General features: G+C 41.4%; 1 protein-coding gene across 1 annotated transcript; it reads left to right on the top strand.

Moving 5' to 3' along the window:
• Window positions 1–1441: 1441 nt before the first annotated feature.
• LOC129023718 (uncharacterized) lies at window positions 1442–16438 on the top strand. Its single transcript, XM_054470574.2, has 6 exons — window positions 1442–2521; window positions 6643–6702; window positions 11480–11694; window positions 12531–12552; window positions 15206–15247; window positions 16353–16438. The coding sequence occupies exons 1-6, from the start codon at window positions 2494–2496 to the stop codon at window positions 16436–16438; spliced, it is 453 nt and encodes a 150-aa protein (XP_054326549.1). The 5' UTR covers window positions 1442–2493.
• Window positions 16439–16666: the final 228 nt, after the last annotated feature.

Genomic DNA, 16666 nt, shown 5'->3' on the forward strand with positions numbered 1-16666 from the left:
GTGGGGCACCGGTGCCATGCCCAGCACCCAGATGCCCCTACCCCATGCCGAGTAAGAACACAGAGCACCATGAACGGCTGGCTCTAAAAGGAAGAGTGGAAGACTTGTGTTCTCAACCCACAGCTGCTACTGCTACATTTAAAGACACTGCAGTGAACATTGCAAGTTCTCTGGCTCATGGAGGGAGGAATCTATTCCAAAGACTCTGGGAAAAACTGTATGTAAATTAAATTAAAATATGGTGAAAGCTATCTTCCCTGAGCTTTATTGATGTTAATAATGCACCTTATTGGCCAGGCACAGTGGCTCACGCCTATAATCCCAGCACTTTGGAAGGCCAAGTTGGGTGGATCACGAGGTCAGGAGATGGAGACCAGCCTGGCCAACATGATGAAACTCTGTCTCTACTAAAAATACAAAAATTAGCTGGGCGTGGTGGCATGTGCCTGTAATCCCAGCTACTCAGGAAGCTGAGGCAGGAGAATCACTTGAACCCGGGAGGCAGAGGGTTGCCATGAGCCGAGATGGTGCCACCACATTCCAGCCTGGCGGCAGGGCAAGACTCCCTCTCAAAAAAACCAACAAAAACAAAAAAAAACTGGACACATATTTTTCACCATATACAAAAATTAACTCAGGTTGGATTAAAGATTTAAATTTAAGACCTCAAACTACAATAATCCTAGAAGAAAAACTTCAAAAGTACCATTCTGGATATGGGCTATGGGAAATAATTCATGACTAAGTCTTCAAAATAAATTGCAACAAAAACAAAAGTTGACAAGTGGGACTTAATTAAACTAAAGAGCTGCCACACAGCAAAGGAAACCATCAGCAGAGTAAACAGACAACCTACAGAATGGGGGGAATTATTCACAAACTATGCATACAACAAAGGTCTAATATTTAGAATCTATAAGGAACTTAATTCAACAAGCAAAAAACAACCCCATTTAAAAATGGGCAAAAGACATAGACACTTCTCAAAAGAAGACATACATGCAGCCAACAAACATATGAAAAAATGCTCATCATCACTAATCACAAGAGAAATGCAAATCAAAACCACAATGAGATATTATCTCACCCTAGTCAGAATGGCTATTTTTAAAAAGTCAGGCCGGGTGCGGTGGCTTACGCCTGTAAGCCCACCACTTTGGGAGGCCGAGGCGGGTGGGTCATGAGGTCAGGAGATCAAGACCGTCCTGGCTAACACGGTGAAACCCCGTCTCTACTAAAAATACAAAAAATTAGCCAGGCGTGGTGGTGGGTGCCTGTAGTCCCAGCTACTTGGGAGGCTGAGTCAGGCGAATGGCGTGAACCCAGGAGGCAGAGCTTGCAGTGAGCCGAGATCATGCCACTACACTCCAGCCTGGGCAACAGGGTGAGACTCTGTCTCAAAAAAAAAAAAAAAAAAAAGAAAGTCAAAAAATAGCAGATACTGGCAAGTTTAAGGAAAAAAGGGAATGCTTATACACTGTTGGTGGGAATGTAAGTTAGTTCAGCCACTGTGGAAAGCAGTTTGGAGATTTCTCAAAGAACATAAAACAGAACTAACATTCAACCCAGCAATCCCATTACTGAATATGTATCCAAAAGAAAACAAATCATTCCACCAAAAAGACATATGCACTTGTATGTTTATTGCAACACTTCACAATAGCAAAGACATGGGATCAACCTAGGTGCCCATCAACAGTGGACTGGATAAAAATGTGGTACATATAGACCATGGAATACTATGCAGCCACAAAAGAATGAAATTATGCTCTTTGAGGGAAAATGGCTAGAGCTGGAATCCACTAAGTGAACTAATGTAGTAACAGAAAACAAATGCCTCATGTTCTTATAACTAGAAGCTAAACTCTGAGTACCCATGGACATGAAGATGGTGACAGTAGACACTAGGGACTGCTAGGAGAGGGAGGGAAGAAGGAAAAGGCTGAAAAACTGCTGAGTACTATGTTCAGTACCTGGGTGTTGGGATCATTCATACCCCAAACCTCAGCACCACACAATTTACCCAGGTAACAAACCCGTACATGTACACCCTGAATCTAACGTAAAAGTTGAAAAAGAAAAAACAGAATGGAATCTCTGCTTGTTCTCAACATATCAGTTGTGCCTCTCTTCAATTTGAAACTCTCACTATTGGCTATATTTGGGGGTGCCCTATTTCCCATCTCATAACTTATTTTAAGAAGCACAGCATAATAATGTGTGAGCTTGGGATTCAGTTTTTGAAATAAAACACTGAGCCTTCAGTGACCTTCCTGTACATGTAAAAGCACACCTGTCTGCATGGCAGCAGTTGGACCTCACAATGTGGATTATACCTTCACCCTGGAATGTTTATGATGCCCTATCACCATGGTGATGGGATTAGGGATCTCCTGCCCTCAGTCCTAAGTGCCACTGTCTGTGCTGAGTTTTTCAAAGGCCAGAGCAGATTGAACCTTTGTGGTTTCATTTTCCCTGATTTTGATTTTTCTTATGGGGGACCTGTGTTCCTGCATTCGAGGTATGTTCATACTGGCCTGTCAAATGTGATCTTTTCAAATTACTAGTTAATATTTTCAAAACATGTTATTTAAAAAATCCTCTGTATTTTTCATATGCAGTTATAAATATGTTTCATGGTTATGTTTTATTCCTCACTTTATGTATTTGATTCTTGTATCAAGCAGGGTGCCTTTGAACTTTTTCTTCATTTAAAAAATATGTATCATTTGGTTTTACATCCTGCACCCTTCAACGCTCCCCACCCCAAACTAAGTTATTCCCTTGGGGAGAATATGGCAAAGTCTATTTTAATGCAGTTTTTAACCTAATTAAGAACCTATGAAATCATTACTTTCAAAAAGTTTGGAACAAAGCCACGGTAGTACGGATGGGTTTGAGGCTTTTCACACAATAAAATGTACCTATCTTTGTTTTTGACATGTTTTTCCTTCCTCTCTTCTTTTTTTGTGAAGTGTGTATTTATTTTAATAAATTTGTAGTAAGTCATTTCCGTTCACATATTAATTTTTTAAAGTAATAAGAATGTGTATTGTCTATGTGTGAAATAAAACACACATTTATCTTTATGCTTTGGGAGTTATCCAAAATCAAAAATTGTCGATTACAGTCAATCACCCAACCTACTCACCTTTCCAGAGTCATCTTAGTCAAATATTTTTTTTTGTTACCCAATGAGATGCAGTATTTCAACTCAGAAAGATAAATAGAATGAATTGGTAGAGACGTTGACTAAGAACATACAGTTTTATTTATACTCAGAAACAAGTAGATCATGTACATATATATGAAGATAAAAATTAAAGGGATAATTGTATAAGTTTGCATGTAGAGAGCTTTGAAAACCTGTTTACTTGTTAATGCTGTTTTGATGTATTGTGTGACTTAGTTCTCCCGACCCATCATCCAGAGCTCTCTGCAGGAGCTAAGTGCTCCTCAGTTCCGTGACTTGGAAACTGTCTAAGTTTAGAGGCACTTGTATTTGTTAGTAAATAAGGCAAGATGTTATTGTTTCACAGGTTTTAGTGCAGAAGACTGAATAGATAAGCTGCTCCATCCAGTAGTACACTGGTGTTCATTTCATGGTCATCTCATCTGTTGACCATGGATATAAAACACTGAGCCTTCAGTGACCTTCCTGTACATGTAAAAGCACACCTGTCTACATGGCAGCAGTTGGACTTCACAATGTGGATTGTGCCTTCACCCTGGAATGTTTATGATGCGCTATTGCCATGGCGATGGGATTAGGAATCTCCTGTCCTCGGTCCTAAGTGCCACTGTCTGTGCTGAGTTTTTTAAAGGCCAGAGCAGATTGAACCTTTGTGATTTCATTTTCCCTGATTTTGATTTTTCTTATGGGGAACCTGTGTTCCTGCATTCGAGGTATGTTCATACTTGCCTGTCAAAGGCTGTCTTTTCAAATTACTAGTTAATATTTTCAAAATATGTTATTTATAAAATCCTCTGTATTTTCCATATGCAGATATAAATATGTTTCATGGTTATGTTTTATTCCTCAATTTATATATTTGATTCTTGTATCAAGCAGGGTGCCTTTGAACTTTTTCTTCATTTAAAAAATATAATTTCCTTTTACATCCTGCACCTTTCAATGCTCCCCACCGCAAATTCAGTTATTCCCTTGGAGAGAATATGGCAAAGTCTAATTTAATGCAGTTTTTAACCTAATTAAGAACCTATGAAATCATTACTTTCCAAAAGTTTGGGGCAAAGCCACAATAGTATGGATGGGTTTGAGGCTTTTCACACAATAAAATGTACCTATCTTTGTTTTTAACATGTTTTTCCTTCCTCTCTTCTTTTTTTGTGAAATGTGTATTTAGTTTAATAAATTTGTAGTACATCATTTCCATTCACATATTAGTTTTTTAAAAAGAAATAAGAATGTGTATTGTCTATGTGTGAAATGAAACACATTTTTATGCTTTGATTTCTTATTGAAATCTGAGCAGAAAACTATGACCAATATGATCAATCCTATACCCAGTGAAGACATGAATGAATGATTAAAACAGTTCTCCATGGACTCTACCATATAGATCCCTAGAAGTGATTTATAAAAAAAAAATCAAGGAAGATGTAATAGTTTTCCATAAATTAGAATACCCTACATGTACAATTAAATGAAATGGCTAGTATAGTCTTGAAACCAAAACCAGATAAGGTAAATTAAATTCTGTGATATTTTAAAATACTGTAAATTCTGACTAATGTGAGTTAATCTCAAAATATGAAATGGTGGATTAACATTGAAAATGCAATAAATAAAATTAGCTACCTTAAGAGGTCAATGGAGAAAAAATGTGATTATTGCAATAGATTCAGGAAATCTGTGGATGACATTGACCACACGTTTATAGGACAACTATCTTATAAACTTTAAGTGACCTGTGACAACCATTTGAATTAATGCTGCTTTAACTGCATATCTCTTGGCTTGTTAAAAACCAGGGAAGAATTTCCATAACATTAATTTATTTTTAACACCTATATTGGGTGTGAACCCATCATAAAGTTCACCCGCTGTAAAGGTCTACAATTTGATGCTTTATTAAATTGATACTGTGTGCACCCATCACCACGATCTAATTTAAATATGTTTCCCTCACCCAAGTTCTCTCTTGCCCACTGGCAGCTAATCCCCACTCCCATCTCCAGCCCTAAGCAATACTGCTATGATATTCCATCTCCATAAATTTCCTGCTTGTTTAATAGAAATGGACATATATATATATTTGGAATCTGACTTCCTTCATTTAGCATACTATGTTTGAAGTTAATTGACGCGTTAGCATGTGCTGGTCATGTGTTTTCCTTCGTAGGCGCCTGTGTTTATTCATACAGATAGTGTTTATTCATTGATCAGTTAATGGACATTTAATTATTTTTGTTATTTTCTTTGATGAGTAATGTAGCTTTGAGCATCATATACAGTCATGTAATGCATAATGACATTTTGGTCAATTTTTTATATATTTTTTGAGACCCAGGCTGGAGTGCAGTGGCACAATCTCGGCTCCCTGGAACCCCGGTTTAAGCAATTCTCACACCTCAACCTCCTAAGTAGCTGAGACAACTGGCACATGCCACCACACCCAGATAATTTTTGTATTTTCAGTAGAGACAGGGTTTTGCTGTGTTGGTCAGGCTAGTCTCAAACTCCTAGCCTCAAGTGATCCACCCACCTCTGCCTCCCAAAGTGCTGGGATTATAGGGATAAGCCACCGCACCCAACCTATTTTTTTTAAGAAACAAGAGAATCATTTTCTAAATTAGCTTTGCCAATTTATATTCTTACTAGGATGCATAGCACTAATTTCACTGTACAATGTATGGTAGGCCCCAATATATAAGAAATGATGAAAGTAACACATAAAGATTCGTATAAAACAAATAAGATTATCATTGTTGCTATCATCTTTGTCAAATTCTCAAAACAATCTGAGTATATTTTTATATAAATATGCTTGGCAACATAGCTGAAAAAAGCATTATCAGTTACATTTATCAGTAACAAAGACATAAATTTGAAGGGGGCAAAACACTTGTACTAACAATGCAATGTCAGAATTAACATAAAAATTCTGCTGGTCACTTTGGAATATTTAATTGCCTGGGGCAGTGTTTAGTAGACAAATGAGCATCTACAGAGCACCTGAAGTAGGGGAATCAACAGAACTTGGGTTTCAAAAGTTATCTGGGTTTAGAGCGTGAAACTTTGTTGGAGGACACACACCTTGCATGAGCGAGGTGCCTCGGTGTGTGTGGACGTGTTGGAGGTACAGCATAATGGTGGCTTCCTCCAGAAAGGGACATTTGGGGTGGATTCATTCCATCTAGACAACACAGCCTGATGTGGCATGGACATGAATGAAGGCGAAATGGTCAGTAGCTGAGAGGATCAGTCCTGGCAAGGTCCGAGGTGAAAAACCTGGGAACCCCTTCAGGTGTGAAGTCTTCAGTTGAAAAAGGAGATGGTCACAGGAAATACTGAGATGGGTCAGCAATGCACGGGAGACAGAGTGCTTTGCCCTGTGGAGTGAGTAGTGTGGGTTCTCAAGTTTTCTCCTCTCTCCATTAATTTCTCTTCCAATGCAGATGACTTTGAGTTTCCAGTGGATCATGAGATTGTAGACGCACCTCAGCCTGCTATCAAAGGTAAAGGAAGGCTGCTAGCAAGACTAGCATCTGGGCTTGGCTGTGTGTGTTTTCTATTGTGGGAAATATATATAACACAATATTTATCATTTTAACCTTTTAACCAAAGTGTGCACTCAGTGGCATTCAAAATATTCACAGCGTTGCATAACCAACACCACTATCTACACCCACAGTTTTGATGATTTCTTACAAAACCTTGTCCACAGTAAGCAATGTAGCACCTTTCCCCTATTTCCAGCCCATGGTGATTCCTATCCCACTTTCTCTTGTATGAATTTGATTATTCTAGGCACTTCATATAAGTACAATTATACAATATATTCCTTTTGTGTCTGGCTTATTTCACTAAGCGTAATGTTTTCAGTGTCCACCCATGTTTTATCATCTATCAAAATTGTGTTCCTTTTTTACAGATGGATGAGGCACCATTGCATGTAGACCACCTTGCTTTTATTACATTCATTTGTTCATTGATGGTTGGATTATTTCCACCTTTTGGCTCCTGTGAAAAGTGATGCTATAAACATTAGTATACAAATATCTGTTTGATTTCTGTTTTCTATTCTTTGGGGTATATACCTAAGTGTAGAATTCCTGGGTCCAACGGGAGTTCTATATTTAACCTGAGTGACTGCAGACTGTTTTTCACAGTGGCTGCAACTTTATCCATTTCTATCAGCAATGTATCAGGGTTACAATTCTTTACATCCTTGTTCACACTTATTTTCCTTTAAATCATCCTAGGAGGTGTATATTGGTGTCTACTTGTGTTTTTCATTTGCATTTCCCTAATGACTAATGATCCTGAGCAGCTTTTCCTGTGCTACTATCCGTGGGTGTATCTTCTTTAGGAAAATATATATTCAAGTCTTTTGCCTATTTTTAAAGAGTTGTCTGATTTTCATTTAGTTAGTTTGTTGTTGTAGATTTTTGGGAGGTTTAAAATATATTCTAAATTTTAGTCTCTTACAAGATAAATGATTTGCAAATATTTCCCCCTTTGTGTAGAGCTTTAGATTCACACACTTCATTAATTTGTATGAAATCCTTAGCAGTTGACCCCAAACAGATAAGACTGAGGCAGTATTTTAGGAATAGTGGAAAGTATTATCACCACAAAACATAGGCGTAATCAAATCCTGGAAGCTACACATAAGGCACAATGACAAGTAAGGCAGCAAAGGGCCATTTGGTGATTAGTTCACCGCACCTGTTGCAACTGTTTGTGCTTCAGAGTTAAAATATACCAGCGTTCAACCCATGTCTCCTCTCTTGAAGTAAACTGCCCTATGTTGGCTGGCCTGAACAAGCGTAGAAATTCTCCATACTCAATTAATATACATGCATGACAAAGAAAAGGAGGTCTGGATGAAAAAATATTGTGTGATTAATAATTACACTTTAATTAATTTTAAAGGATATAATTTCAGTATTTCTAATTCTCCCATCAGCAGTGATAACAAAGGATTAGTGAATAAATACAATAGACTGCTTTGCCTAGAATGGAATCCAATCTGTCTATTACACTTTGCTTTTATTCAAGTGCAAAATGCTAAAACACATAATTACTGCAGTGACAGCCACTGTGGATCCTCAGAGGAGTCCACAAAAATGGTCTTGGGACATAAATCCTACTAGCTAATATTGGTTTACAGGGTTTAGAAAAACATTTAGCTGTGTTTCAAACCTCACAGTGTGAGCAGTGAGACTCTCATGAAACTATAGCGTGTGCTTCAGTACCATTTGTAGACTGACTCATTCCCGTTGCCTTAAGTTGCCATCAGCAAAATGCCAGGGACTCTATTTCTTGCTCCTCAGCTCCTTATTCTTGCCTGTCTTTCCATGAGGGAAGATTTTCTGGCAGGAGCTCAAGCTGTGCTTTTAATGAAACACATCTGCACACACTGTCCTGTTGTCCACGTTAAGGAGAGCTCCCTGAATAATTCATGAACAAAAGCATCTATGACTAACTGTTGCTGTGTGTCCTCCTAGCCTCTGAGGAGTCTCTAGTTCACAAGGACAGAGGAGATGGAGAGAGGCCGGTCAACGCGAGGGTAAGGTTGCCTTGCTTTCTCTGAAATAGAAATGTTCCTTTCTTGGTGTCTTTCTTTTTCAACTGACTTTACATGTGAAAAAATGACAATATACATGACAGGTATTAAATGCAGTTTTCTGAGGGGGTGGAAGAAGTGACTCTTAGCAATTGATATGTAATCCAAAATGGCATTTAGCTATGACAGCTTCAGGTTGTAGACTGTATCCTTGGGGTCCTAGTCCTTGGAAGCCATGTCTTCTCCTTGGATTTGGTATTTTGCACTTGCCAATCTATGTGGACCTGAGAGATCCACCATCCAGAAGTTGATGTCTTTTCCAGTGTGCATCCTACCCTTTTTGGGGGGCCTTGAAGTTGACTACACTTTCTGATCAAGTTTTCAATATTCACTGAAAGAAACAGAGCCTTGTGCAAACAATCCACAACATGACGTACCCCTCATAAAGCTTTGTTTTATGAGTGTAGGTGGTGCAGGCGGCCCCTCTGAGGTTTGGCTCTAGTAAGTATTCTGGAATTACTCACCAAGAAAACAATCTGGATGCCAAGAAAGGTGTGGCATCCTTGCCTGGTTTCAATGTGAAGAGCCACCCTGATCCTGGGATTGTGATAGGAGTAAGTATAGTGGAAGTGTTTTTTTAAAACCTGAATTCCCTGGGGAAAAATTATGGCCAATTTTTGAGGAAGCAGCTGTGCTCCCTTTTGGGTGGTGCTGAGTTGGGTGCTTGAGGATTGGTGGTGTCTTGTGTGAGGTTGCATCGTGTGGTGTGAATGTGTGTGTTTCTGTACAGGTGAGGCAGTGTGTTTTCTCAGGAGAGATTTCCCATTTATACAGCCCAATCGCCAGTGTCCACTTCTAACAATAAAATCCACCCCCGCTCTACTCTCTCTGCACAGTGACTCCTCCACCCTCATCAGAGCCATCCCTGGGTCTGCCTTATTATCCCCACTGCTCAGGTGGAGAACCTGAAGGGCCAAGGGAGTGGCCCCAGCTCCTCAGTTCCTGAATGAAAAAGTGAAAACACAAACCCAGGAGCGTAGGCCAGTGCTGACACTGACGTGCACTTAGTCATGGGGTGTTCACCACCACACAGGGAGTCCAGCATTCATGTATAAGCCCTAAAGCACTGAGCCCAAAAGGCCCCAGACAGTGCCCGTCATCATAAAGTGGTTTCCGTGGTCACACAACCCAGGGCAGTTATAAGCACATCTCCGCACGGACCGGCATAGTCATCAGTGTGTCAAAAGCACATAGATCCCCAGGTGTTTGGGTCAGCTCACAGATCCTTTTTTTTTTTTTTTTTAACTTTTAAGTTCAGGGGTACATGTGCAGGATGTGCAGGTTTGCTACATATGTAAATGTGTGTCATGAGAGTTTGTTGTACAGATTATTGCATCACCCATATATTGAGCCTAATATCAGTTATTTTCCCTGATCCTCCCCGTCCTCCCACCTCCCACCCTCCAGTAGGCCCCATGCTCACAAATTCTAAGAGGAGTGGGGGACCACAAAGGCCAGTGTGGCCCACTTCAGTTGTGAAGTTAACTTGCTCAGCAACTGGACAAAACCTATAAGGATGGGCAATGTATTTTAGTAGATTTAGTAATATTATCTTCCCAAGCCCTAAAATGCTCAAATCCTACCAGCCAAAAATGATGAGAAGGGACAGATAAGAACTCTGTGCAGCACGTGGTTATTAGCCTGGCTTCCAACCCCTCGTGGCAACTCTCTTGTGCATGTGGGTTAAGACACTCAGCCTCAAGCCAAGCCTCCTCCATGAGGAACCATCTCACTGTTGACTGGCTAGTGCAGTGTATGGCCACCAGCCCAACTGAAACAAAACGTTGCTTTAAAACAAGTGTGAATCTCCTACATACAACAGGCAGATGCACAAGCAGCGTGGTCTTGAAAGTTGTAAAGAAGACAGTCGCAATTTTGCTGAACTTCAACTTGGGTAGAAGACATGAGGGAACTCTGTCACTGAATCACGGCAGAGTTCAAGGCCACTTGTAGACTATTGCATGTTACAGAAGGTGGCGTTTAGCTACTAAGCAAAGGCCTCTGTTTCTCATTTCTTTCCTGTTCATCTTCTTGGTCATCCTTCTTCCGCAAGAGAAACGAGCCCAAGCAAAAGGCAGTTTCGATATTAATTTGACCAAGGTTTTGTGCAGTTTATTATCATCTAGGTAATCAGGTGCAACCCGGTCTGCCTACCAGCCCCCCATCTCTGCTCTGTGTTTTCATTTAATAAACATTTTGGTCTACTTACTATGTGCTAGATTTTCTGGAGACCACAAAGTAAATGAGATAGAATCTTTATGTTGACAGCTAAGTTAGATTTAACATAACTGACAAAAATTAAAATTTCTGATTTCTTGTAAAAATATTTTGTACGTGCGAATGCATACTGAATGTAAAGTGGTTAAAAAAAATCACACTTGCACTCATGGAAGGCTTTTCATGAATTTGTCAATTTCTTTTTTTTTAATTTCCCCACTTCACCGGATAATGCATACCTGAACCTGGAAACTGATTCCCATGGCAGAAAGTGTTCTGAGTCGTGTCCCTTAGCTTTACTGTTGCAGGGCCACCTGGGAGGATGGCCCAGCATCAGCTTGGCCCATGCTGTGATCAGCCACCTCCATGCACCACACCAAGCAAGCCCCTGGGTGATTCACAGTCTCCACCACCAGGGCACTGACCTTTACTCTGTGTTCTCCTAGCTCCCTGTGGGGACGCTGTACAAGACTTCGCTAATGAGGATGCTGTAGAAGACATCTCTAATGAGGCTGCTGTACATGACATCTCTAAAGAGGATGCTGTAGAAGACAACTCTAATCCGGACACTGTAGAAGACATTTCTAATGAGAATGCTGTATACGACATCGCTAATGAGGACACTGTACAAGACATCTGTAAAAAAGAAGATGCTGCCAGTGTAAGACACTTTTCTTTGTCTTGAACAGAAATGTTACTTTCCTGGCTTATTTCCAATCAGATGTAGACATGAACATCTGCCAATGTGCATTATCGATGTCATCTGCAGTTTAATCAAATGTAGACATGAACATCTGCCAATGTGGATTATTTATGACATCTACAGTTCCCTTGGTGTGGTGCTATTGATTGGCAGCCTCTCACCAACCCATGCCGGGCACACTGGGGCGTGGTAGATGGCAGCATCCACGATCCACTGCAATGCAGAGGTGTTTCCCTCCACAGCGGTTTTCCCACATGGATTAAGAGTTGTGAAACTGCCAATATAAATATACTTTAAAGGTAAATTCTTTTTTTTTTGAGATGGAGTCTTGCTCTGTCACCCAGACTGGAGTGCAGTGGCACAATCTCGGCTCACTGCAAGCTCCGCCTCCCGGGTTCACACCATTCTCCTGCCTCAACCTCCCAAGTAGCTGGGACTACAGGTGCCCACCACCATGCCTGGCTAATTTTTTGTATTTTTAGTAGAGATGGGGTTTCACCATGTTAGCCAGGATGGTCTCAATCTCCTGACCTCGTGATCTGCCTGCCTCAGCCTCCCAAAGTGCTGGGATTACAGGTGTGAGCCACCACGCCCGGCCCTTTAAAGGTAAATTCTGTGGGAAAAGGTCTTGTCTTTTCCATAGGTGTCCTCCATGCCAGTTTTGGGGGACTTCCACCTTTGACTCAATCACTATACCCCTTCTTATTTTCTCAAGTTGTTGAGAGACTATCAGATCTGTGTGATGTGCACGGCATCACTTCACCCTCCTAATGTTTTCTTTTCTATAATTGCAGGAGCCGTTGACGCTGGAGAATGGTACGTACCCTGAAATAACTCAGTTCCTGAGGAAAAAACGCCGTCTCTAGGGTACAGAAACCTGATTCTGGGCTCCTTTTGGGAAGGAGGACTTGGGGTCTGGTGAGAGCAAATGATTTTACAAGTATAAAACAATGTCCAGAGAGGCTGTAGGGATGTCTGTGAACCAGAGGAAACACCAGGGGATCCTTTGTGAAGCACCATGGCTTCAGCTGGGGTCGGAGGAGTGGATGGGCCTCTCTGTGATGACTTATCCTGATATTTGTGTTTTAAATATCTGTTTTTGGAGAGCATATCCGATGATGGGGATTTGTAGGTAGGTAACTACTTTCCACGTAAGATTCAATGGGAGAGAGTTCCCAGGGGCCTTCGGGGTATCCATGCTGCTTGGGAGGTTGAGGGAGGGGGCATGAAATCAAAAAGAAAAAAGGAAATGTGTGTCAAATTGGATTTGGTCTTTTCCAGTGTTTATTGGCATAATAGTAAGAACTGTCTCTCTGGGCTGTGAGGGTGCTGTGTTATTTGAAGGTGATCTTTCCCAGAACACCTGGCTTTTTCTTTTCCGCCTCTGCCAAACATCACAGCCTTTAGGTTGGATTAGTCAGCACCCCTTGGGATTGTGCGGAAGAGGTTTGGGGTTGCATCAAGTGTCACCTGTGGTGAACAGAATCTGAGGGACACAACTCTCTCACAGGCACTTATTTCAACCTGAAGACAAAGTTCTCCTGGTGTGTGCCCAGGGGTGCAGGAGAAATTGACAGTCGGCCTCTGAACTTTCAGGACTTTAAAAAGCACTCATGTTTCCATCCTCACTGTTGACTTGTGGCTTAAAGGGATCTCCTGGGGTGAGTGAGGAGGTGGGATCGGACCCTGGCAATCTGACAACAACACCTGTGTTCCTCTGCACTGGGCCATGGATGACATTACACACCTTTGTGAGAATCAGGAATTACACACCTTTGTGAGAATCTGCATCTGGAATTGAGATGGGCCTTGATGGAAAAGATGCATTTTACTACCCTATTGAAAGAAACCATTTATTTCTCACTCCAGCAGGATAAGTGGTTTTCAGTATCCACTTAACTGCTCATTGACTCTTACTGTAGATTAGGAGGTGGCCAGCAGCCCCTGCGTTCCCCCAGTTGTAGGCCCAAGGTAACCAGCAATTGACTGGATATAATGGAAGAGTGGTGCATTCAGAGGTATCTGTATTAATGGGACCCACATGATATGGGTGAGAGCTATTAGGGTGAGAAAAAACCTGGGAGCACAATGAAATATTTAAATATTAAACAAAACATTGTTGAAATCTCCATGGTACTTTAGTTGTTGAAGTTATTCTTGTGGTCATCACTGCCCTTCCCAAACATAACAAGCTACTTAATATCACATAGACCCGTGCCATGAGGAATGATGATCAGTTTGTAAAATGCCAGTAAAACAATTGCCTATATAAGCCACAATGTTTCATCCATATATTTCAATTTCCATGTAAATATAGTTCAAATGTCAGAAATTTATTATTATCTAATAGAATATGCATGGTATATCAATGAGCAATTATCATAGTTTCTATTAACAATTATTTATATGATGAAAAAAGCAGACTCCCATTCTTGGTTTTTCTCAGTTTGCACACATTAGCATGACAGCCCCATGTCCACCTGACATGTGCCAGCAGGAGGCCAGGAACAGAGGCTTTTCTTATTAACTAAGATTTCCAAATGTATTCCATATTCACATTTAGAAACTCTAAATATCATAAAAGGTTAGCAAGGAAGTTTCACTGCCACTCTGAACTTCCAAACACCAAGTCGACATTTTTGTTTGCATATCATCCCTGCAATCTATGTGCAAATAGAAACATACACCTGGAATGCATGCTGATGTGTGATCGTGTTTACACAAAGTCCTCTGCACCTCTGCATATATCACTGGGCAATGTGCCCTAGTTATCATTCCACATTTCAAATGTAAATCCATTGTATTGTTTCAGAGCTATAAAGTACTGCACCCTATGACTATTCCCAAAATTACTTAAGCACCCCGCTATGGGTATCCATTTGTTCTGTTTCCAGTCTTGCTCTTATAACAAATGCTGTAGTGAACAGCACTATGTTGAGTAGAAGTGGTGAATGTGGGCATCTTTGTCTTGTTCCAGTCCTCAGGGGAAATGCTTTCAATTTTCCCCCATTCAGAATAATGTTGGCTGTGGGTTTGTCACAGATGGCTTTTATTACCTTAAGGTATGTCCCTTCTATGCCAATTTTGCTGAAGGGTTTTAATCATAAAGAAGTGCTGGATTTTGTCAAATACTTTTTCTGTATCCAGATTATCATGATTCTTTGTTTTTATTTTTATTTATGTGATGTATCACATTTATTGACTTGCATATGTTAAACCATCCCTGCATCCCTGGTATGAAACCCACTTGATCATGGTGGATGATCTTTTTGATATGCTGATGGATTCAGTTAGCTTGGATGTAGCATTTCTTATTATTCCATCTGTGGAATGTATTGGTTTAAGTAATGAAAACATGTTCTATCTTTACTGCTTAGCACTTTGTGTTTAACAGCCTTCCCAACAGGGCAACATAAAAGCAGGAGCCCCGCTAGTCTCCCCTTAACCTGGAATTTCCCCTTCTCCACAGCTTGCTCATTGGACAGGATAGACTGGGCATCCAGGCCTCAAGGTAAGGACACGCTCCATCACCTAGAGGTGCAGTGCCTGGGAAGGCCAACCTTGGGGGGGCGCTGCCAGCTTTAGTGATAGAGGTGTTGGGAGGGACTGACCACCAATTTATAAGGCTGTGTTTTGTTGGTGATGTAAAGGATTGTTTCACGGATTGTGGGGGAGGGACAATCCCAAGGCCTCCCCTGGCCCTGGTCCTGGCTCTGCACAAAGGCAATAAGACAGGGATGCTGGTAAGGGCTGACTTGTTGCTGTGCTGTAGAGGAAGGTGCTGGGCTGAAATTCAGGAGATAAGGATGACCTGTTGCTGTGCTGGGGAGGAAGGTGCTGGGCTGAAATTCAGGAGGCTGAGGATGCAGCAGTCCCATGGGTGGTATGTGACCTTTGGCATACATTTTCTTCATTGATGATCAATGGAAATGATAAATCATTGACTATTTTTTCTATCACTGGAATCTACTCTCTACTGCTCATGCTGTTCCTGTCTTTTGGGGAAGATGGAGGATCAATCAGTGTGTGCTGCACTGAGTAGAAGGAAGGAGAACTGCGACAAAAATTAAGGGAGGGTGAGGGATGAGAGGGCCCTTCATCCAGGCACTCGCAGAGCCCTCCTGAGGAGGAAAGTCCCTGGGGAAGGAGCAGTGAGGGCTGCATGACTCCCACAGTGAAGTTTGTGGTATGTCTGAGGACACCGAGGCCAGTCGGTGAGGAGCCAGTGGCAAAGTGGGCCTGGAGGGCAGCAGGGCCAGGAGGGTGGCTGGAGGCCAGGCTCTGGGTCATTCTCCATGTGATGGAAACAGCCAGAGCCCAGTGGGCTTGGAGGTGCAGGATGCAGTGGCTGATGACAGAACAATGTGGAGAGAGGCGTCATGTGTCAAATCCTTACTTTGTTCTGGGCATTGTGCTAAAACTTCCGATGGCTCATCCCATTTAGGGGCTGAAAGTTGCAGAGGTTTAGGAAGCTCACCCACGATACTGGAGCCCCCATCTCCTGCCCTAGTGCTGTCCCCCTTCTCACCCAGCCACCACCTGTTTCAGGGGAACACACAGAAGTGGTAACCTCTTATGGACAGGCAAGTAAATTCTGCTGTTTTTGTTATTCACAGAAAAAAAACACTGGCTCGTGTGGGTTGGGAAGGTGAAATACCAGAAGTACTTCATCTGGTTATTTCTACCTATGCGAATCCTATAGTATTGAAATGCATAGGTTAGCATTTTTGGCCAATTTACTCAGCATTCTGGGGTTAAAGGCTCTTATTTTATTTATTTATTTATTTATTTATTTATTTATTTATTTTTGAGACGGAGTTTCACTCTTGTTGCCCAAGCTGGAGTGCAACAGTGTGATCTCGGCTCACTGCAACCTCTGTCCTGGGTTCAAGTGATTCTCCTGCCTCAGGCTCCCAAGTAGTTGGGATTA

This window comes from Pongo pygmaeus, chromosome 23 (assembly GCF_028885625.2).
Source record: "Pongo pygmaeus isolate AG05252 chromosome 23, NHGRI_mPonPyg2-v2.0_pri, whole genome shotgun sequence".
NCBI classification, from domain to species: domain Eukaryota; kingdom Metazoa; phylum Chordata; class Mammalia; order Primates; family Hominidae; genus Pongo; species Pongo pygmaeus.